Source organism: Ochlerotatus camptorhynchus, unplaced genomic scaffold, assembly GCF_037179485.1.
Source record: "Ochlerotatus camptorhynchus isolate MF236.1 unplaced genomic scaffold, CSIRO-AGI_Acam_v1.1 ptg000298l, whole genome shotgun sequence".
Classification (NCBI taxonomy): Eukaryota; Metazoa; Arthropoda; class Insecta; order Diptera; family Culicidae; genus Ochlerotatus; species Ochlerotatus camptorhynchus.
In genome coordinates, this window is record NW_027040786.1 from 383,810 (window position 1) to 409,040 (window position 25,231).

Sequence of the window (25,231 nt, forward strand, 5' to 3'; positions counted from 1 at the left end):
CATTATTGCTGCCGAACATGAACAGGATGCGCTGAGGACGAGAGCCGTGACTGCCGGATGGGCACTGATCGAGGACAAGGAGAAAGCCGCAGCACAGAAGACGCCGAAGGGTCACCAAAATCTACGCTCGGAGAAGAGAAAAGAGAGATGCCAGGAGAGGAAGAGGAGTAAAAAAAAGTCAAGAACGCCAAGGAAGACAACAAGGAGGAGGAATGGCGTACCGTCAAGAAGCCCAAGGAGAAGTGGGAAAAACGGAAGGTAAAAAAAAACAATTGTAGGAGAAACCCAGGCCTCGTTGCTAAAAAAGTAAGGGCGGTGCTCTGGTTGTCGAAGCAAACGACAAACGACGTATGCAGCACTCCTCCGGAAGGTTCGAGGGGATTCGAAGTTGAAGGAACTAGGAGAGAACGTGGTGAAAACCAGGCGCACCCAGAAAGACAAGATACTATTTGAGCTGAAGAAGGATCCTGCGATCAAGAGCCCAGCCTTTAATAAGCTTGTCGAAAAGTCTCTTGGTGAAGGGGCGAGCGTAAGAGCTCTATCCCAGGAGACAGTGGTCGAGTGCAGGGATCACTACAGAAGAGGAGCTGAGAAGTGCGTTCAGAGTGCACTGCGATCTGGGAAAAATCCCGATGTCAATCCAGATTAGTAAGGAGTAGGGCGGCATGCAAACGGCGGTGATACGGCTTTCGACAATTGCAGCGAATAAGCTGTTGGAGACGGGCAAGGTCAAAGTTGGGTGGGCAGTGTGCTCGCTGCAAGCCACTCATCGGGTTACCAAGCAACTGGAGCGATGCTTCAAGTGCATGGGTTTCGGTCACCAGCCGAGGAACTGTAATGGCCCTGACCGATTTGATCTGTGCAGGAAATGCGGGGAGAAAGGTCACATTGCAAGAAGCTGCACGAAGCAACCGAGGTGTATGCTCTGTAAAAAAGAGGACGGAAACGATCATACAACAGGAGGCTTCAAATGCCTAGCATGAAAAAAGGCGATGGCATGCCAACAGTAATGGAGGTAGCCCAAATAAACCTAAATCATTGCAATACACTACACAGCAACTGTTGTGGCAGTCGACAACAGAAACAAAGTGTGACGTTGCAGTCATTGCGGAACCGTATCGAGTCCCTCTTGATAACGGTAACTGGTTGGCGGATAGAGCTGGGATGGCGGCCATACAAGTTATGGGCAGATACCCTATTCAAGAAGTGGTTGCGAGCTCATACGAAGGTTTCGTGATCGCCAAAATTACGGAATCTTCATATGTAGTTGTTAAGCACCCCCCAGATGGACGAAGGAGCAGTTCCATGAAATGCTGCATGGGCTTACCGAAGAGCTGATCGGACGAGGACCGGTAGTCATCGGATGAGACTTCAATGCTTGGGTAGTGGAGTGTCGGAATAGCTAGTCAGGATCCCGAGATAATTTATAAGCGAGAATTAGACGCCATGCATTGAGAAACGTCACCAGTCAAAAGGTCTTCATCTCCTTAACAGCTTGGCCGAACACAGTAACTTTTTAACTGGTCAGGATCTAGAGATATTATATATGCGAAAATTGCACGTGTATACTAGAGCCATAAAGTGAAAAAAAAAAATTGAATTACTTTCTACCAACCAAAAGGTCTTGACCCCCTAAACAACTTTTCCGAACACATTTCGCGTGTATTCTGGCGCCGTGTAATGAGAAAATTACGAACTATTGCGCGCCAAGCAATAGGATTCGACTTCCTAAAAAACTTTGTCAAAGACATTCATTTCTACCTGCTCAGGATCTTGAGCTATAGTATATGCGATAATTGTACATGTATTCTAGCTGGTGGGCTGAAAAGCGACAATTTTGTTACAACAAGCATTCTCAACCAAGAATTGTTCCGTGCTCTTTTGGCCAGACCCAAGGACAAAATCCGTCCAAACTCGTCGGAGCTGCACCCAATTGAAAAATATTGGGCAATCGTTAAGCTGAGGCTCCGCTCAGAAATAGATTGGAAATGAGAAACAGTTCGAAGCAAATTGACGTTCAGCATCAAATAAGGTTGATACAACAGCGGTACAAAATCTGATGGAAGGTGTGACACGTAAAGTCCGACAGTTTGCATTTGGAAAATCGGAAGCCTAATCAAATAATTTTCCTGTATTTTGTAGTCATTAAACTTCAAAAAGAAATAAAGTCTGATCATTTATACAATAACATAATCAGTGTACACTAAATCATGATTGGCCAATTTTTGACCGTTCCACCCTTTAACCAAGATATGAACAAAGTTTCACTCAAATCGGAAACAGTCATGTCCAACCGGTTTGCTATTTGGTGTGGAAATGCTCTACTGCACTAACTTACCTTAGCAACAGCACACAGTCATTCAGCGCGTACAGGATGCTATCTCGTATCTTCTTCAACGCGCTGTAGTTATCCAGCCGGATATCACAGTTCGATAGAGACAGTGCCTTCAGCAGGTAGTATTCCTCCTTAGTTGCTGAGATCTTTTCCAGTCGTTGGGTTATCTGAGCCAGCTAAAATTCAAACCTCCACATTATTAGGCAATTCCGTGAATTTTCCAAAATGCTGCCCACTCACATGATTGTACAAATCTAGCGCACCGCACTCCTTTGCGGATCGCTCATCAAGCCAGAAATCGGTTGCGAAATACAGCCGCCCAGTGAACGGTATTGACCGATGTGCTAGCATCAGGGTTAACAGTTCCGCCCAGCTAACCTGCAGTAATCGCATCTGATCGTTCAGTGGAAGATCGGTGAAGCCTGGAATCTGTTTCGCCCAGCCAATCACTCCGACCAGTTCTTTATCGTAGACGTCACTTAGCACGCTGAGCATCTCCTGAGCGTCCGCACCCATGGTCATTCGTGAGTCGCTAGTTTTACTATCGCCATCGTGGTCGGTGCTATTATTGCCATTACTATTCATCAGATCGAATCCGTGCCCAATGGTCAGTGGATCCGGTTCGAAAGATGATAATACTTCAAGAATTTTAATATCCTCCAGTGTTTGCGGCGTGTACTGTGAATTGGACTGCGTTAGCTGGAGCTGATACGGGTTGGCACATGGATTTCGTCTGTATTTCTGACGCCCTCCGCGTACCCTATCCAATCGGACACCTTCCTTGAGCATACCCATCAGAAGACACTTGCGGAACCGACAGGCTTGACATGCTTTCCGCCGTCGCTTATTTATCTCGCAATCGTTGCTAGCTGGGCAAGTGTATTCAATGTTACCTGCAATTGAAATGGCTAGAGTTACACTCGATTCGTTCTCATCCGAACGCTGAACTTACCCTGAATGGTCCTTTTGAAAAATGCTTTACACGCTTCACAGCTCGCTACACCGTAGTGGAATCCACTGGCAATGTCTCCACACACCAGACACAACCGTCGAGGGATTTCCTCCTTTATCGCATCCTGGTTCGTACTGTCGCTTCCGAAATCACCTATCGCCGAGGTAGTCGAACTGCAAAACTGTCGATCGGGCGAACCGGGCGAATGTGGTCCACCATTGCCGCTGCTGCCACCGGTGCTGCCACTGTGTAGCTCTGTCAGCTGACCAACATCGTTGTTGCTGGTGCATTTGTAGTCCATCTGAAATTAGGTGAATATTATAAGAGTGCGTACAAATTCATCAACACTGTCGATTTTACAAGGATTATTTGAGGTTTGTGGCATGTGATGGCGCGACTGGAACCATATCACTACACATTACAAAGTGAGCTAATCCAGGTAAACCGGTTGTTTGTGCAACGTTATTCATCTGTACAACTACTCTACCGGCTGTACCGCTTCAATTTTACCAAATTACAATAAAGCAGTAGGGGAAATGGCTTTTATGTTGGCCTATGGATCTAAGATTGGGCGCATTGCTAAACATCTGCTATTCATCAATTTTATCTAGATGAACGCGTCATTGGGACGGTACTAATGGATATTTTTTGGTCGCTATTGAAAATTTAGTCGATTGGTGAATGCCAAATTAGGGGCATTTAGGCCGACATTACAAACATTTCCCCTATATCATATATCTCTGGCATGGAATGACGGCCAAGTAATCGGTTTCATTAGTTTTATGTATATCCGTATCACAACAACACAACGTAGGGTTAATGTCCCAATTGCATTTCTATGAGCATTAATGTAAGTGCAATATTGATGGGCAATCCAATTGATTAGTGAGAGCTCTCTACTAAGTAAAGTTTGATAGCTGTCATATGCCTGGAATCAATAATAAAAGCAAAATTCTAAAAGGCTTTCTTCCAAAGTATTAGGAAGCATTTTAGCGGTGAAAAAACTAGCCAGTCTCGGTATCTGATGCAGTAATGATTTCTCACTTCGGTTCACCCAATAAGCCCCACTTCAAACGAGGCGATATGGTCCATGTTTCATGCGACCGTATAAGCTTAAATAAGTAATGTATGTATCCACATTAATACGGACACCTTCAAATCACTGTAACTTTTGAAATATTGAGGTATATAGCTATAAGTCATTGACGAAAAAAACTATGATTGGTGTTTACATTCCATGTTTAGTGTTCAAGATAGCGACGAATCAAAAACACGTGCGCGAGCGGATTTTGTACGGACGTAATGCAAATCCTGACCCAAACGGGAACATGGAAAAAAAAATGGATTTACCTAAATCCACTGTTCACGGTGTGCTCAAATCATTTTCGGAACGTGTGACGTGCTGATCCTGTCATGGATCGAAAGGTAAAAAGGATATTGAAGGAAAACTCGAATCTCTCTGTTTGAACGGTGGCTCGTAATCTTCCCAAAAACATGGAAAAGCTCTTTTCTAGTGCCTATTTTTAAAAGTGGCAAAAAATCTGACATGGGGGAGACCTCCATACACAACAATAGGCTTCTAACGCTGCTAACGTACCGCAACAATAGGGCTGTTTCCCCTGCATAATTACCGACGAATTGCTATTATTTCCTGTATCCCAAAGCTTTTCGAAGCGATCGTCAATGAAAAGCTATTTAATCAGATCAAAAACAGAATCACTAACATGCAACATGGTTTCTTCAAAGACCGATTAACTAATACAAATTTACTTGAATTCGTCAACTATTCTTTGATTTAAAAGGACAATGGAAACCATGTAGAAGCACTTTATACCGATTTTAGCAAAGCATTTTATTTATTTAAATATCTATTCGTCATCAATCAAATCGTAGACTACATATTAACATTAGAACTTATGTTCTATGACTTCGCAGGGTTCTGAAACATATTTTTAATTCTGTTGAGGGCATATTTAGGTCACTAATTTCACAATGATGATTATAAACAGTCATCATCTGATTTACCGGTCCAAATTTAGCGTAATTGGTCGGATGGCAATCTACTGCGAACAACTGTCGATTGCGTAATTGTCGGGAAGGTGCATACAAATTTAACATTGACAATAGATAAGCTGAGTCAATGCGTTGCGAAATGATGGCGATATTGTTTAATAAAGAAATCTTTGCGTAACCCCGACGTTCTTTCAATATTTGAATGCTGATCAGCAAGCAACGTGCATCATATGACGGGAGAGGAAAAGCCGTCCAACCTAACTTACGTAGTGCATATAATAAAAATTGCTTTTGGATTGACTCTATTCGTACTTCATGCTTTTTCATATAGGGTGACCAAACAACGCTACAATATTCTAAAATGGACCTCACATAAGCAACGTAAAGTGATTTAATTGTATAAGGATCTTTAAAGTGGAGACCGAAACGTTTTATAAAATTAAGCATGTTGCCTGCTCTATGTATTATTGTGTTATAATGGTCCACAAATGTCAATTTAGAATCTAGAATAACACCTAAATCTCTTACATTTTCACATTTTTGAACATTTTCATTACCTAATGTAATACAAAGGTTTTGTTTGTTTAGTTTTCTACTGTACGTTATAAGATTACATTTTTTAATATTTAGTTTTAATAGACTTTTACTACACCATCTGTAAAAAACATGTATTTCATTCTGAAACACATTCATATCGTTATCGCTTCCTATTTTAAAAAATAGCCTCATGTCATCAGCGTATATAAGTACCCTGATATTTTTTTTTTAATAAGAGAGACGTCATTAACGTACAAAATAAAAAGAAGGGGACCTAGGTGCAAGCCCTGGGGAACCCCTGACGTGACATGAATTGGCTTAGATGTTTTCTCGTTGAATCTTACAATTTGCTGGCGATCAACTTAATACGATTTAATCCAGGTGAGGAGCTCCATCTCAATTCCCATTTTTTCTAATTTAAAAATCAGCATTGGGATATCAATTCTGTCAAACGCTTTGCTGAAGTCTGTAGCTTCTACTTGGTTACCTCTGTCCATTGCATTTACTACAAAGTCCACAAATTCCAAAAGGTTTATGGTGGTTGAACGGCCTTTAAAAAATCCGTGCTGTGCACTAGTTATTCTTTGTTTTATTTGGCCAAAAATGTTTTTCATTTGATCGGATTCGTATACCCATGCTTCTTTTCAAATTACAAAAAATAGGAATTGAACCTGGACTTTTAAAATGGCTTGTGTCATATTTAACTAATCGCCAACAAATTGCCGGCGCCGGTGGTGTAGTGGTAAGCGTGACTGCTTTCTAACACCCCAATGGGTATGGGTTCAATCCCAGCCGAGGTCGGTGGGATTTTTCTGAGGCATAAAAATCTCTGGTCACGTCTTCCTTTGGAAGGGAAGTAAAGCCGTTGGTCCCGGACCATATGTGTTGAATGGGTGCGATATCCTACGCAGGTGTGGAAGCTGCCTTCCTGCACATTCGATTGCCGTCGATGGATGGCAATCGATGTCCGTCGGTGATTGGCACTAGATTGCGGAACAGAGACCGACGTTAAATAAAGGAAAGAAGAATCGCTAACAAATAGTTAGATTCAAAGGTGAAAAACCAAACCCTATTACTGTTACTTATGCAGTCCCCCAAGGCTCGCATCTAGGCCCTCTTTTGTTTATTTTATCTGTAATCGACATCTCCTTTATTCTTAACCCTCCGTTACTCGCGCTGTTGTACTTTGTACATCACACATGAGTTTTCCATGTCCATTTTGTTGCTGAGTTACCAATCGATCTGAAACCAACGAGTATTCCTCAAAAAACTTGTTTTGATCTAAACAAGCTAAACTTTGATTACAGTAAACACCTAAAAAATGCGGATAATAGGGAAAATGTAAATGGAAATCACGTAAACTGTGACCATTCTACGTGGGATTTGACTGAATTGATTACAACATGGAATATATCGAGATCCTGTCCAGATTGAAAGTTACTGTCTCCGACAAAGTTGTTCAGGAGATCACCGCCTTGTCGCTGGCGGACAGTAGTTCAGAATTTTCTCACTACGTAGCGCTAGTAACACGTGAAATTCTCATATAAAATATCTCGAGTTCCCAACCAGATAGCAAGGTACTGTCTTTGGCATAGTTGTTCAGGAGGTCAAGGCTTTTTCGCAGGTGGACAGTAGTTCAGAGTTTTTTCACTTTGCGGCGCTACTATAAATGTGAAACTATTAATATAAAATATAAAATATCTCTAAATCCTGACCAGATAGAAAGTAAATGTATTTGGCAAAGTTTTTCAGGAAGTCAAGATCTTTTTTTTTTGGTTACAATAATTAAGAATTTTCTCACTATGCGGTGCTAGTATATACGTGCCTTTCTCGCATATTCAATAGTTCGAAATCTTGATCAGCTAGAAAGTTTCTGTCTTGGGCAAAGTTGTTTAGCGGGTCAAGACTTTTTGGCTGGTAAACAGTAGTCAAAATTTTTCTCACCACGTGGTGTTAATATACATGTACACTTCTCGCATATGCTATATCTTGAGCTCCTGATCAGATAGAAAGTTACAGTCAACGACAAAGTTGTTCAGGAGGTCAGGGTCTTTTGGCTGGTAGACAGTAGTTCCTCGGTCTTATAGATAAACACTCGATAAACAAACTCACGCCTGGATACGCCCCCCAAATCATCACTTACGCGGCGCTCTGGAATCGCGGGATGTTTATTTAACCGTTATGTGATCGACAGGGTACCCGGGTATCTTTTCAGATTTCAAGTTAATAAATTATAAATTATTTTCACGACAGGAAACCAGAATTCAGTGGCATCTTATAACTCATGGATCGACAACTTTTCATGAAGAAAGTTTTCAAATTGCAGCAAGGGGCTTCGAAAGGGGGGGGGGGGGGGTTCGTGAAATTTTTTACCCTTTAGGAGCTCGACAAGGGTACCCGGGTACCCGGGTACCCACAAAATTGAAATGCTTGCTACTGCGCCAATTTGGACCGATTCTGAATCATTTGCCATAGGATTCAAAAACTTATCCTCTTTCTGGACATTGCCAACAATATCCATCCGAAACAGTCTGGTTCCCGGAAATCCAGATTTCCTGTATAATGTTCCAGAACTAAGCATTTTCTTGCAGCTTTGGCTATAATTTCAAAGGAATCGATATCAAAGTATCAGAATCTCCTTCAAGAAACAATTTCAGCTTACTTGAGGACCAGTTTAAGGTTTCTCCCCGGAACGGCCATTCGGGCGCAGGTTCCCGTAGGGCCTCTAGTGGCCATTTAAGTGTTTGGGAAGAAACCCCTACAATATTGGTATTAACGTCAGGAAAATACTGATAGGTGGATTGACCAATCAGGCAGTAAGGTTGGTTGGCTCGAAAACGTGGCGCATCACACCATGTAGCTCCACCAATAGGAGACAGGTAACATAATTTTGTAATGTAAGCATATTTAGTCTTTAAAACGGTAGAGCACACGAGGCTCTACCTCTTTTTCATCATAAATGTGTAACGTGTAAGATCGGTAATAAATAGTGTTAGCATTAAAAGTTCTTTTTAAAAAGTGAACTACGAAGAAAGATCCCTTAACTTAAAACTCATGAATTATCAGCAGAAGACAGTTTATCATAATTTTGTGGCCATTTTATGGATTGTCCTCGGAACTGTCATTCCGGCGCAGGCTCCTGTTGGGCTTCTAGTGGCCATAGAAGTGTTTGGGAAGAAACCCCTGCAATATGGGTATCAAAATTCATGAATGTACAACAGGAGACTATGCTCCATGTCACTTGTTCAATGTTGCTCAATGTTTTCCTATAACTAACCTCAAAATGTATGGATTCTTCCCGCTAAAATAAGTCTGACAGCGGTTTGTTATTATTTTCCACGGATTTTCATTAATACTTTCTCACAAAGCTCACTAACATTGGTGTATACGTATATGCGTACGCACACTAGTGCAATAAGCGTCAGTAATCTCAATGGCATGAGAAGGTTTTTTTTTACGAAAAGCTTGTAGGCCCTTTTCTCGTGTCGTTAAATGTGTTTTATTTTTCACCTTTAGCCCGCTTGACGGAATCGATCTTTAACATAATCCTTTAAGACGTAAACAAATATTTCATGTAAAATTGAGTGCTCCCACCCTAGTAGCACCCTTGTCACAAACCGGTTGAGGTAACTGCAATAGAGCTCATTTTAGTCACAATCAAGTTGCTGCAACTTTGTGTGACAGATGTGTGCTACTTGGGCGGACTTAAAAGTTCGTTACTCGACGAAAAATACGTTTGATTGAGTTGAATTTCGCGTATGTTACGACTGAATTCTATGTCAAAATTAAAGCTTGTATATGTCAGTCTCAGAGCACTTAAATTTACATGATTTTTTCGAAGCGTGCAGGTAGTTCTACTCCACACTGAACCAAAACATCCGCAATACTTCGAATGATTATTGCATTGCTCGAGCCCTTTAACAATATGCATTCGAATTTCGGATGATTTTCTTATGGTTGAATTCGTCGTCAGATGATGAACATCCATATGACTGTCATCCAAATACAGGATGATTTTCGTTTGAAAATTAGCTATAAACATACGGCACTCAGAGGACAAACATTTAAGAATAGTGTGACATGCAAGTGCTTTTAATTAGATTTATAATTTTATTATGTATAATTCCATACTGAATAGCCATAATAAGCCATTCCATCATGGATACAGAAAAATTTCGTGGTGGAGAAAACCTCCTCCACCACGAATTAGCCAAACATTGGTTTTCATCCTTTACCTTTGTTCGTAACAGCTCTGATAACGATGCATATGCTTCCACCTCGTTTATCAGCTCACATCAGCAAATGACGTTCGATAGAATTATTTACATCATCGTTTTGAATGATTTGCGTTATGGGGCTGAACCAATACCATATGCATTTTCATTTAGTATGACAGTCATTCTGCAGAGAGCATTACGCATTTCAACTGAAGGCCCTATCCCTTCTCATAACAAGTTTCATCCAGTATTCGAGAGGAAAATCATCTGATTTCAAAACAACCGTCATCCGGTTGCAGCTATCATTTGAAAAAGCGATTTCGGTCTTTTGTTTTGAATGGTCTGAGGTTTCATTCGATCAGAGGATGATGTTTGTGTACAGTGCAGTTGAACGGGACCCATCCAGACGGGCGCCACAAGTTGGCATCTGTAATATCTGCAAAAGTGAAGAAAACAAGTGCAGGAAGACCAGGAAGATGCGTAAGTCATGCTCAAGACCTGTGTGCAATCAGCACTGCCAAGAAATTTGCGATAACTGTAATTTTTTTTTTCGTTTGCTTTTTATGTGCTTGTAATTTTTTAACAATGTTTTATGAGGATTAAAAGTCCAGCGAAATGTGAGTTTATTTTAAGCACAGCAGAGACTGCAAAACTTCCATACAACATTAATTCCCAACGTTTATGCCCTCAGAGAGATTAAACAGCAGGAAAACTCAAGAAAATAAAAATTGCATGAATTTTCATCCTAAATTTTTCACCACCACTAGATTATTCACTTGTTCCAAAATGGCCGTTCCATGGACATTTAGTCAAATACAAACAAATGATGAGAAAAGTTTCTTTTTTAACTTTCAAAAAAATAAAGAGCATTTTATCCAAGCCCATTCCGGTGACAAGCTGTCAGATAGCCACGAAAATATGATGAACAGTGTACTGCTGAAAATTCAAGAATTTTAATACCCATATTGTAGGAACATCATTCCAAACAACTTCTATGGCCAATAGAGGCCCTACGGGAACCTGCTTCGGAATGGTCGTTATGGGGGCAATCCATCGGATGATCACAAAATTATGATAAACAGTCTCCTGCTGTAAATTCATGAATTTTGATACCCATATTGCAGGGGTTTCTTCCCAAACACTTCTATGGCCACTAGAGGCCCAACGGGAACCTGCGCCCGAATGGCCGTTCCGAGGAGAAACCTTAAACTGGTCCTAAAGGAAGCTGAAATTGTTTCTTGAAGGAGATTCTGATACTTTGATATCGATTCCTTCGAAATTCTAGCGAATGTGAAAGAAAATGCTTAGTTCTGGAAAATTATACAGGAAAACCGGATTTAAAGGAACCAGACTGTTTCGGATGGATATTGTTGGCAATGTCCAGAAAGAGAATAAGTTTTTGAATCCTATGGCGAGCTTCTAAAGGTGTTTTTTTTTGTCGATCACATAGCGGTTAAGAGTGGAGGCTGCTGACCAACGTCGGCACCCACAGCCGATCATTTGAGACATTGTGCGGCTGTTTCAAGACAAAGAGTCATTAGAAAACACGAACTCCTGACCTGCGTGCCTCGAAAGTATCAGTTTGGCTCTGTCCAGCCTCTTATTCGTTGTAGCTACCGTTACCCCATGAACCTTGTACGGTTTGTATCCCAGGTCCTTTTTCATGACAGGTTTCGAGTCCCGATCGACACTTCCAGGTTAGCAGCGGTATTCTGGATCGAGTGGTTCATTTTTCGACGAACCTGCTCGATGGCTGCTGGCGTCCTCGTCGAACGCGGCTGCCCGGATCTCGCACGGTCCTTGGCCGAGCCCGTTTAGATGAAATTCCGCTTCACTCCATAGGATTTCAACCACCGGAATATGTCGCCGGGTCGCTCACCTCTCGCAAACAACTTTACTACGACGTCGTGGTACTCCCTCATCGTGCGCGGTAAACAAACAACAAATGACAGCAAGTCGACACCGTGCGCGTCGGTTAGCCTATATATGAGGCTAAAGCTGACACTAATACCAATACACAGACTGCAGTCTGCATGCTCATGGTGCGCACCGATACAACGATGAAAAGTTGTATTCGAACTTATTGAACATCCTGTAAATCCTGTCAATTTCGCCTTTAGAGCGTCACAATAGCTGATTTTATGGTTCGTGAGTGTTCACTCAGAGTGAGCGCTCACGAATCGTAAAATCGCTAATTGTGATGCTCTGGAAGCGAAATTTACAAGTTTTATGTGTCAAAAACTTACATTTAATCCTCTTCTTGTAACTTAAAAGTACTAATTATCGTTATAATATCCAATGCTTTCATAGCAGCATGAGCAGCATGAGCAGCATGATTGAGCGCCCACGGTTGCTGCTCTGTTATTACCAGATCAGCTGCAATTACACAGAGAACCAACAGATGATGTTTGGGACTAACATTCATCCTCAATGTGTAAGAACTCGAGATCTAATATTTAGCAATACCAGCGCCGGCCGTGTCCGAATGCAGGTCAACTAGGGAATGGGAAGGAATGTGTTGACGTGGTACTCGCTGTGAAGGAAACCGAGAAATCCTCTGCGCTTCCACGAGAAATCACTGGGATGTTGGATGTGGGGATAGGTTGCACGGACACGCAAGGATCGTTTTTTTGGTAGAGCGATTATAATACACAAACACACACACACACACACACACACACACACACACACACACACACACACACACACACACGCACGCGCACTCATCCAATTTCTATTTTTAGATCAGGACCCACACTGTGGTAAGTGATGCGATCGGTGTTAAAGAAGAATTTTTTTTTCATTAAAATCTAGTGGGTATAGAATAAGGCAAAGTGAAAAATTGTAAGGAAGGGGACGGGCCTGGGATTGAACTCCCGACCTTCTGCTCAGTAAGCAGAAACGGTAACCACTGAGCTACCGAGCCTCGTCGTTATAATATCCAATGATTTCATAGTTCAGATAAACTAATTTTTATAGAAAATGAGTGGAATATAAAAATCTTTCCAATATATTGAAAAAAAGCTTACATTTCAGTCAGTGTACTTATGGGCAGTTTTTAAAATATTCACCATTGACACGACTTTCAAGTTACTAAAACACTGCATACATTTGTCTTTCACCAAGTGACAAACATGTGAGGCTCCATAATCGCTGACGTTACTCGTTACTGAGTGACAAAAAGTGATGGAAACTGACACTTATAATCAGAGCTGTCAGGTGGTTTTATAAAAAATCTGTATTCACTCTATTAAAAAATCTGTATTTTCTGTATTGACGATTTTTTTCTTAATTAATCATATTTTGTTGTTTTACAAATACAGTGCATACAAAATAACCATAAAAAGTGCTTAACCACCTATTCGGGCTATCGCACTAACCATACGGGATATAATTGCGCCATTTGTGATATCGTCCGTACTTATTTATAAGAGTGATATGAAGCCGTTTGAAAATGTATGGAGATTTTAGTTTCTATTCATTATCTTCCTGATAAGCAGTTTTAAATGCAAAAAAGTGCACGAGTTCATTACTATTTGATATTTTTAATATAGGTGAATACAATTAATTACACCATTTGTGTGGTAGTTACACCGAAAAGTCGAGAGATGTCGCCCCGCCAGTGCTGGTAAAATCATTTTTGCAGTATGGAGAATATCAGAAAATCCGCAATTTCTTACGAAATACATTTTCAATGCAAGTAAAATGTTTACGAGTACTTGTATTTGTACCATTTTAATGTGCTCGGGCACTTTTCTTGTATTTAACATACATGCTTATATTGGAAATATTCAATTAATACTGTAAATCCCCATACAATCTCAAATCGTTTACTACCAGCTCCATATGCATCCGAAAGCGGTTGGTCCTCTGGTTGTGAATGCTGTCAAAAACACCATAACATGATTAATTCAGTGCCAACATTTCAAAGGGGCGTAATTGCTTTTGTAAACAAAGGCTTTAGCCGTCGATTTCTCGCAAATAAAAGCTCACTCCTCCAAATTAACAATGCTAGCTGAAAGAGGAAACATTCCTCTACCTGTTGGTGCAATCAATTTTCATGAGTGAGCTTTTATTTGCGAGAAATCAACGGCTAAAGCCATTGTTTACAAATGCAATTACGCCCCTTTGAAATGTTGGCACTGAATTGTCGATGGAAATTTGATAGGTTCCCGAGCAGAGGGTGAGAACAAAATGAAAACAAGAATTATGTTGTTTTCATTATTCCTGATAATTCAAATTGATTTCATTTTGATTGAGTTGATGGCTAACAGAACAAAAATGAGAGCTAAAAGATATGCGAAGAATATCAAAATTAAAACATATATTGATATTAGTGAGAACTGCTTGATAACTTATTTTGATATAGATTTTTTTTTCTCAAGCATTTTATAAAAATCTGTATAAATCTGTATTGTAATTTAAAAATCTGTGATAAATCTGTATTCTGTATCGGGTCTGTATTAAGATTAAAAAATCTGTATAATACAGATAAATCTGTATAAATGGCAGCGCTGCTTATAATCGCTCCAGTGAAGTGACAACCTACAACATCAGCCCAGCATCTTTAATTTAGCGATTTGAAGAATCGATGGAACTATATCCGCTTGGGTCGAAGTGGTGGCTGATGATTGTCCGCGCTGATTACTACAGATGAAGCCGCTGGTGTGGTTGTGGGTTTCTTGGACAAATCGGAAGTGTCCTGCCCGTTGGAAGCGCGATTGGATTCAAACCACAAACCAATCTACATTGGTTCGGCTCTTTCGTGAATAACTCGACTACAAAAACGTTTCCTGTCATCTTTGTCGTATTAGACGCTAGATTTTTGCTTCTTCCATCGAACCTTGTTTTTTTATGCAAATGACATTTGTTGCGCATGTGTGTGTGATAGCGATGAGAGCCAGATTTTTTTTGGGACTAACTTTCATTAAACAGATTTTTGCTTCCATTCTCATAGTACGTTGAAAGTGCATCGTATGCCAGCAATTTTTCTCCATCAAATCAACTAGCTTAGATATAAGCGGCCGTTTTACCCCTCTTTCCCCTACCTTAAATAAAGTTACAATCTGAATGCTCAAAACTGACTGTTCTTTGCTAAGCTAATTTTCAACGAGATAAGTAATAGGCTACCCTAATAAACAGATACCATATCACATAAGGTTGAGATGACATCCCAAATAGGTGGTTAGGCACTTCTTAAGGTTATTTTTTATACTGAAAAATCATGCTGATTTTTGATGGATAAATGTTTGTCTGTCTCTCCTAGGTACACTCCTAGTCAATCCTAGGTTTTCTGATCCAACACCCGAGAGTTTCAATGTAGCATATACTCCCATCAACGCATCATATTTCTGCTAACCCTTATAGTAGATATTGAATGCTCACCTTCGAATTCTGCGATCCACCGTACAACAGGTTCTGGGATAAACTCCCGGCCGACGACGGTGATGGACTACAGCAGGAGGTTTCAATTAGTTCCTGTTTGATTCGAGCGGGCGTTCCATCGCCTGCCATCATGGAAACCTGAAAAAATAAAAGAAGCGCGAAGAAGAGGAAACCAATTAGTTCTGTGATGCATTGTGCTGTAACTTCCTTTCTTTCCAAAAAGGTGGGTTATTATGATTAACGCGAGAAAAAAATAGAAGTGAGAGGAGCTTATTGGGCCCGAAATCGTCTGCAATTAATTCCGAGTCGCTTGATTCGTTCATGGAGTCACACTCCCCCGGGTCTCATTTATTATCATTCCTATTCTTCAGGTGCATTCTTCGAAACTGGCTGGATGCACAAATTGATTGATGGAATCTGCCATGATCCGGCTGCCCCGGCACACGACCAAACTGCTGTACGATGCGATGGAGGGAAGTAAACCACGTCAACTTGCATTGAATGCTGCTCTGTGTGCAGTGGGGGTTCCGGCCGAAAAGAAGAACAAGAAACGATCTCCCCGAAAGCCTTGACAGTGTCTGTTGACCCCTCGTAAATCTACCACCCCAAAATCGGACGGTAAATGTGTGGCCGGCGCACACAAATCCAAACACTGAAGTACAACGCGATTGACGCTAAAGGCAGAATGATTCGGACAAATGATCCACGCTGAATGCACATTCAATGCTGGCAAGGGGTGAGTTCGGAACCGCCGGGACGGAAGATGGAAGATTTTTGCTAAGAATCGTGTCTTGAAGAGTTACTGCATTCAACAGCGGAGGAAGATATAATAAAACGCTAAATAATGAGAGAAAAATTGGGCGAGAACAGCCAAAAACGCAACGATGCGATTAATCTGCAAAAGATGCATTTGTGAACGAGACACTCGACAAAAAAAAAAACTGAGCGGAAATTACGCTGCACTAAAGTGGCAAACTGTTATAAAAATGATCGTCATCCTCTTCGGTATAAGCAACCACATCACAATCGACGCCACACGAGGGTGGTACATCCAGCTAAATGCATCCAGCGTTGAGTGCGACAATAAAAGTTTTCGGTTTACGATGAAATCATAAATCACACTGCTGTCAGAACTGCAAAATACAGCCTGATCAATCATAATGCGCTTGTAGTGGGTAATGGAATTGACAAAGTGACAACATCGTTAGTCTGTCTTAAAGGTTATACACTCAATCTTAATCGGCATCAGCCAAGTGGCGAATCCAAGCAAAGCTAAAACTGGTTGTGCGACACCTAGTTTTCAGATTAGGGTACTTAATCATGGTTTGAACCATTCAGGACATCTTTAAAACAAACGTTTTGATTTACTTTAATTTTCCAAAAGGCGCAGCTACAAAGCAAGTGGCTGGGTTCGATTCCTGGTTCGAGTTTTCGGAAAACTCTCAATTAATAACTGTGGAAGTACATCTGGAACACTAAGTTGAGAGCAAGCAATAAGATAATATGCGATAATTAATAAGCTTGAAATGCGAAGGCCCATAACTCACTGAACCAAAGAACCTTTTACTTTCAGCAATCCCTAAGCATTAGAGTGATGCAAATTTTGAAATTTTCGCTCCACAATACTTAAACGATTCCAAATCGGATCCTGACTAACCTCTCAAAATTTGAACCCATTTGGTGAGAAACTGAGATGGCACAAACCATTTGAAGTTTGTGTGGGAATTACTATGGTAAAACCAAGATTTTTGTTCATGTCTATCTAATAATTCACCATATCGGTCTGCTACAAAAGCTTTCAACTTTACTTGTAGGAAATTTTTCCAGTTACAACTTTGCTCAAGACCACTTTTTGATTAAATGCAAGGATCGAAAGTTATTAATGGTTCAATGCACTAATGTCTTATGATCATGCTCAATCAACTGCTCAGCAGGCAACATTGATGTTTCTGGGGCGTTGAATAGGACACAAAAATTATGGCTACTATGTCACACTGCAAAATACAGTGTTGTCTACAGAGCAGCTGCTTGATCATGTCATAAGTTTACCAATCTCTTAAATAATTAATAACTATTTCCTGTCTCGTTTAACATAGAAACGATCTTCAGCAAAGTTGTAGCTGAGAAAATTTTCTATAAGAATAGCTATCGAGCTGTTTTGCAGCTCAATATGGAAAAAGACTAGAAGGCAATGAACAAAAAGTTGAGATTTCCCATAGTAATTTACATGTAAACTTCAAATGGTTTGTGCGAAGTCTGTTTCTAACCAAATGAGTTGTAACTTTTGGAGGCTAATCACGACCCGATTTGAAACCATTTAAGCACTGTGGAGCGAAAAAGTCAAATTTTGCATCAGCCTACTAAGCATGCCTATATTGAAATATATATTGACATATGTATGGATAAATTTAATTTTACAGCCATATATGATAATCATTTTGGAGATGAATTGTACCATGGTTTGACCTAAGAGAAATCTTGGTTTGAACTAGGAGTTTCCTCGAATGGCCACCAGGAGTTTTGAACGGAATTTTGGTTTTGAACAAAAAACTGCTTCTGAATTTAGAAAATTAATGACGTTCTTAAGTGAGTTCCTATTAAGCTGTTTCAACTTATTTAGAGTGTGTCAGAAAAACTGTTATTTGACTGTCTTAAGCAAAATTTGATTTGCTTTATAATAAGTAAATAAAATAATAAATTTAAAAAAGCAGTTGTAACTCATCTATTAAATTATTTTAGCTACATGGGCACATAATACGTCTTTATGTCATACTGGACTACTAGACTTATTCTTGAATTAATTTGGAACAGGTTTAAGATACCTTTAACCAACCACTCTTCCCCCTCCTTGTTCCACACAGTTGGTATCAGCTGGCCGCCATAACCATCGTTGGGGCCCCTGGTCTGTTTTTTTATTGCCGGGTCCCTTATGATTTTATATCACACATGAAATAAAAATCAACAATCCTTTTTCATTTAAATTTAATTTTCTAACCCGCTTTTATTTTAACATACATTTAAAGCTGTGACTTCTAATACTTGCAAATTTGTGGATAGAAGTGTTGATATCAATTTTCATAAATATTGTGGTCATCATTGCAATAACAAATGGGCAACAAAATGGTGAGTTGACAACCTGAAAGGAACGGAATAACTAGCTCAGGTCCGCACAAGTTCTTACCTCACGCCTCCCCGAGTCATTTTATTTTGCTGGAAATTCAGCAAAAAATATGTTTGTTAGCTGAGATCTCGGCAAAATTCCCGTTTGTTAGCTGAATCTCAGCACGTTTTTCACTGAGAACCAGCAAAATAAAATGCCGAGCTGCTCGGTGGTGCCCATCTCGGCGAAAAAATCTAAGTGTGTATGATAACAAAAGACTACCAGCTGGAACATGGACACAACTGGGTGGCGTAGCCTGGGCAATGTTCCCAGTCCGACAATGGCAAAGTGAGGAGGTGCGACGCGAACACTGACGCGGTAACCAAAGTGCGGTGATAGAAGCAATACTTCACCAAACCCGAACGTCTGTTCACCATGGAGGAGCGGCTCAAAATGGCGTCTGTTCTCCATAGAGCCAGCGTGGGATTGGGGCAGGCCACCCTGGAAAAAAATAAAAAGTTGCAAATACCGAAGAATGAAATACGGATCGGAACAACCGGCACAGACCTACGCGACGAAATGAGGACTACGATTGGAAACTCGGAATATGAAACTGCAAATCGTTCGGTTTCCCGGGCTGCGAAGTCGTAGCACTACAGGAATTTTGCTGGACGTGACAAAGGGTATGGAAGATCGGGCATCAACGTGGCACCACCAACGAGCTGGGAACCGGCTTTATACTGTTGGAAAAGATGCGCCAACGCGTGACTGGTTGGCAGCCGATTTGTGCTGCAGACTAGCTTATACAGGCAAAAATTAGCTGTATAAGCCAATTTTTGGCTGCATAAGCTAATCTGCAGCTAAAATTGTTAGTTGGATTAGCTTCGTTGCCTGCCGGATCCAAATGCTTTGAGATAATTCTCAATGATGTTATGTTCCAAGCCTGTAAAACGTACATTTCAACATCTCAGTATGGATTTTTTCCGCAACGTTCAGTCATCACTAATCTGTGTGAATACACGTCGTTTTGCATCAGCGAAATGGAGCAAGGAGGTCAAATCGACAGCATATACACTAGACTGATGCAAATTTTGACATTTTTGCTCCACAATGCTCAAACGGTTCCAAATCGGGTCCTGATTAGTCTCCCAAAATTTGAACTCATTCGATACGAAACTGACTTGGCACAAGCCATTTGAAGTTTATATGGAAATTACTATAGGAAAACCAAATGTTTCGTACACATCCATCTAACAATTTACCATATCGTACTACTTTAAAAAATGATAACTGAGCTCGTAGCAAATTTTATCAGCTACAACTTTGTCCAAAACCACTTTTCAATATAATGTAAGCATCAAAAGTTATCAATAATTCAAGCCACTAATGTCTTATGATTATGCTCAATCAACTGTTCAGCAGGCAACATTGGTGTTTCTGGCGCTTGGAATAGAGCACAAAAATCATGGCTACTATGTCACACTACAAGGTACAGTGTAGCTCACAAAACAGCTGCTTGATCATGCCATAAGATTATCAATCTCCTAAACAATTAATAACTATTTTATTTGACGTTTGGCTCAACAACTATATTCTGCTAAGTTGTAGCTGAGAAAATTTTCCATAATTATAGTTTTTGAATTTTTTAACAGTGCAATATGGAAAAAGGTAAGAAGACAATGAACAAAAAGTTTGGATTTCCTATAGTAACTTCCATATAAACTTCAAAAGTTTTGTGCCAAGACAGTTTCTTATCAAATGAGTTCAAATTTTGGGAGACTAATCAGGACCCGATTTGGAACCGTTTGAGCACTGTGGAGCGAAAATGTCAAAATTTGCATCAGTCTAATATACACTGACATAAAGGCTGCGTTCGACTCAGTTAATCACGATATTCTGTTGGCTAAGCTGGAGTGACTAGGAGCATCTTCGAGAATTTGTAGTTGGCTTAGATCATATTGTTCGTGAAAATTGGATCAGCCGTGTCTGCACCTTTCATTCCTCGATGTGGGGTGCCACAAGGGAGCAACTTGGGGCCGCTGTTATTCGCGTTGTTCTTCAATGATGTGTCCCACGTTCTTCTGAATTGCTGCCTAATGTTCTACGCAGACGATTTGAAAATCTACCTGGTTGTTAGGAGCACCAATGATTGCCGTCAATTGCAACAACAGCTAGATTTGTTTGTCAGTTGGTGTGCACTGAATCATCTAGCAGTCAGTGTGTCCAAATGCTGTATCATATCCTTTCGAAGAACGAGAAATCCTATCCTACATGACTATACTATCAATGACACTGTACTGAATCGGGTTGATCATGTTAAAAACCTGGGTGTGGTACTGGATTATCAACTCACATTCAAAATGCACTATTCGGAAATAGTTGATAAAGCAAATCGTCGACTTGGATTTATTCTCAAGATAGCGAACGAATTTGATGACCCTCTGAAAAAAAAATGAGTAAGTTGTCTTCATCTATGTGATACTTAATCTTCAATTCGTTGTTCCCTAGTTTGAAGTGGTTAATACTAGGGTTCTGATGCATGGTCATTGTCGGTGTCATTCCTCAATTTTGTTGCCAAGGAATCCAGTTTTGACTGACAAAGGGGTGCGCCTTTAGAGGGTGTTCAAACACTACGAAGGGTATAAGTAGGGGGACCTTTCAATAAGAGTTGGATGCCTGCGATAAATACTTCATCATTTGTTAATAGTGATGAAGTAATACAACATGCACTAAACTAAGGACACGGGGTATAAAACAATATATAAAATTACTGGTCGCAGTGGTGTTAGGTCTCGAATAGAGGAAAAAAAAACGGGACGTGGATAATTATCGTGGAATTACATCGTTGTGTGCAATTTCGAAGCTATTCGAGTTAGTCATCATAGAGCCTCTACTCTCCCATTTCAAGCAGTATCTACGCGAAGATCAACATGGCTTCACCTTTGGTTGATCAACTACCACGAATCTACTGTGTCTGACATCGTACATCACGCAAAGTATGGTTGAAAGGTCACAAACTGACGTCATCTACACTGACTTGTCTGCTGCCTTCGATAAGATCAATCACGCCATCGCGGGTTTAGCGGAAATCTCTTCAGATGGTTTCGCTCATATCTCGCCGATCGTCAGTTGGTGATAACGTATGGTTACTGCCAATCCGACATTTTCGTAACTACGTCAGGAATACCTCAAGGAAGTCATCTGGGATCGTTGATCTTCCTACTTTACTTCAATGACGTAAATTTAGTTATCCAAGGTCCACAACTATCGTATGCAGACCATCTCAAAATCTACTCACGGATCCGCTCGATCGATGATTGTCAATTCCTCCAACGTCAGTTTGAAGCATTTGACAGCTGGTGCCATTTGAACCGAAGAACGGTGAATTCTGCGAAGTGTTCAGTCATCACCTTTACTCGAAAGAAAGAAGCAGTTATTTTCCACTATGCTCTCCGGAACGTGTGAGCCATGTAAAAGATCTAGCTATCATCCTGGACTATCAACTTACATACAAGCAACACATATCCTACGTCGTAGACTGTCGTCAAGGACATTGAGCTTTATCTTTAGAACAGCTAAGAATTTCTCCGACATCCATTGCCTCAAGTTATTAATAGTAATAGTAATAAGTGTTTCGTTTTATAAACAAAATAATCAAATTATATTCCAGCTGGCACTAATGCTCATCATTCGTTTGATTGTTTGCTGGTGTTTAGAGCTTTCATGTAAGTTGTCCCAGTATATTTTGACGTAGAACTACATCTTTCGGGAAGGGTGCCAATCCAGGGAAATGCATCGAAAATTGGTCAGACTTTGAATGCTAATAACTTGGCCAATAATAAATGGATTTTGATGCTTAATATGTCGATCAAATTGGCAGTTTTATAAAATTTGTGAGGTATGTCACACATTATAAATATTAAATACTTAAATAGCTACAAGTTAGGACATTTGGAAACATTCAAATTGTTCATACATTTTCTTCGGCCGCAAGGTGCTCACCTCTAACACAGTCATCAGAAAGTTGGTTCCTAACAACATAATCGACAACGGGTCGACCTCGAATTTGTTCGCTGAAGCGTGGAAACCGTAGCATTTTTTCTATTCATTCACCTACATCAGATAGGGGAAAAGTTTTCTTCGGCAATACCTTAACCTATTATCGTCAGGGGGGTAAACAACGTCGTTGAGAGCTCAATTTTGGCATGTGGATACATTGTGTTTCAGAGCAACTATTGGCCAAATTTGAGTGCTCTAGGACTTTGTTTACCCCCCTGACGATAATAGGTTAAGGTATTGCCGAAGAAAACTTTTCCTCTAAATATAGTAAAAATTATGGGCATTAAATAATAATCCAAATGCTTAAGTAAGCGAAACGTAGAAAGTTTGACTGCAGTCGTCGTTTGGCTGCCGAGTGATAAACAGGGGGTGTTCGTTGCGTTGCGCACTAATAATGAAACTAACTCAGAGAGTGAATAACTTTTACTCAGTTGTGAGTCACTTTTACTCATTCGTATGATTTTTTTTTCTTAAAGCGTAGGCTATTCAACGCATGAGTAAACTACGGTTTAAAAAATTCTCCATACGAATTAGTAAAAGATACTCATTATTTGAGTAATATTTGTTTTCAATGTATTTAGCTTGCTATCTCGGCTAGAAATTGAATATTGGATAGTCAAGCTCGGTGTGCAATTTGCATTAAATACCATGTTTTAACATGACAGCACGACCAGAAAGCAGGTTTCTGTATTCAGTGAAGTTATTCGGATGGACAATACCTATCGCAGAATTTACTCACAATGCACCGCTTGTAACATTTGATTCAAAAGGCTTGCTTAAGCAACATTCACTGAATACGAATCTTATACAGAGAGTGAGTCACTTTTACGTAGGTTACTCATGCGCTGAGTGACCAACGCTTTAAATGAGCAAAAGTTACTCACTCTCTGAGTTAGTTTCGTTTTCTGTTTTTCGACTAGATAGAAGATTGCTATCTCTAGTCTAGTCGGGAGAAGTCCACGAATTTCGATGATGAACCGGGAAAAAATATACTTCGTCGTCTCTTTGCAAAAATGATTATTTTCTTAACTACTATAACTTATTTCATAATTTTGATGAAAATTCCAAAGGAATTCAGACGAAATTTGAGAATAAATTCTAGACATAATAAGGGATATAAGATACAAATTCCAATGGAGTTTTTGGAAGTATTTTCATAGAGTTTTGACTACAACGCCCAAGTCAATTGTTTATGTTCAAAGTAGAATTATTAGGTGGTTCTGTGTGAAATTACATGACGATTGTTAAGAGGATTACATGTTAATTTATAATTAATATTCTAAATAAATTCCGAGAAGAATGTAAATAGAGTTCTTATGAGACCTTCAAAGAAATTTCGAGAGTATTGAATTCTGAGGGAATTAGAAAGATAATTTCAAGTGAATTCTTATGAAAGTTCCAAGGGACATCCGTGAAAAATATCAAGGGTCTCGAATTTTCAATTAAATTTCTAAACCATTTATTTTGTAATTTATATATTATATAATGGAACAGCAATAAAATCTCGTAGTTCTACGTCAACAATGTGCTCGTGCTTTAGACACAACCCTCAACTTTTTAATGTTGGAGAGAGCGAGATAGCGATACAGTTTTGCTCAGTTACAACGCTTAACTCAACCTCGAATTGATGCTTAAAAATTTGTTTCAGCATATTTAAAATTTCAGATCGATCACTAATTGTTGCCGATGAGATTTAAAGAACGTATGACAAGACAAGTTAGGCGAATTCTCTAGGTTTTCCCCAATGATGTTGGTATTTTGATCGCATTTATAATTTTTGATTGTTTTATAATAAATTCTCACGTAACATTTTAAAGGGTCCTGTCCTCGTTGATCGCTTCTCTTCATTGACTTTCACTTTGATTTACCACGGCAATATAAACGAATTTCTCACTATTCTCGCCGCACAGTTCAACAGAGGATGATTTTAGCTTATGCCTGTATAAACACTCGATGGAAAATGCATTTGCAGTCATGTTAGCGGCAGAGGAGGGGGTCGATGAGGAGAGCCGATCATTAAAACATTGTGGGATGAAGGAAGTTGAATAAAAAAAATTTGGTTGCTTGTAATTTGTCATACTTTTTTTAATATCATATGCATTTCACTATACATTTTATAAACACTAAATTTTGCACGTTTATATTTAAATGTATTCTGTATATTTGTAAATGCTGAGACTTGAGGGTCTAGAAGGAAATGTGTAATGTAATCTTAGATAGTTACATTTTACTCTAACAGTTGCAATAAATTTGACGCGGCCTTCTCAAACAAATCATCCCGTGGAAAGCTTAACAAGTATTACAATTTTTGTGATTCATTTGTTCGATCATATTGTTCGAAGGAGATTTTCTTATTCCCGCGGGTTTCGCGTAAGTGTCTCTGCTCACGGACCCGTCCAACTCCTTTTGGCCCTTCATACAGCAGTATGTTGAATTCATAATGATTACAAAAATTGATCTTGCTGTTGAGTGAAGCCACATGCAGGGCAAGACCCAAGCTAGGATGGTGACTTCTTACATACCATAGGGTAACCAACTGATTTTGGACCCCTAGAGGAAGTGAGATCACGTTTATGTCAAAATAATATTAATTGTTTATTATTATTATGCAATTTACATGCGGTTGTGTTTGA

The 25,231-nt window shown here is 39.9% G+C and overlaps 1 protein-coding gene across 3 annotated transcripts in view; it reads right to left on the reverse strand.

Annotated features, from left to right (window-relative positions):
• ERR (estrogen-related receptor) overlaps positions 1-25,231 on the reverse strand; it is a 154,329-nt gene that overhangs the window by 24,549 nt on the left and 104,549 nt on the right. For 2 of the 3 annotated variants that reach the window (XM_065228627.1, XM_065228625.1), the window contains exons 2-5: positions 15,440-15,577; positions 3,288-3,588; positions 2,576-3,243; positions 2,339-2,511 (exon numbers count right to left, since the gene is read on the reverse strand). In XM_065228627.1, the coding sequence (XP_065084699.1) occupies positions 2,339-2,511; positions 2,576-3,243; positions 3,288-3,588; positions 15,440-15,571 (1,274 nt within the window). In that variant the 5' untranslated portion in view covers positions 15,572-15,577. The remainder of the gene's footprint in view (positions 1-2,338; positions 2,512-2,575; positions 3,244-3,287; positions 3,589-15,439; positions 15,578-25,231) is intronic. The other variant, XM_065228626.1, reaches the window with a different exon arrangement.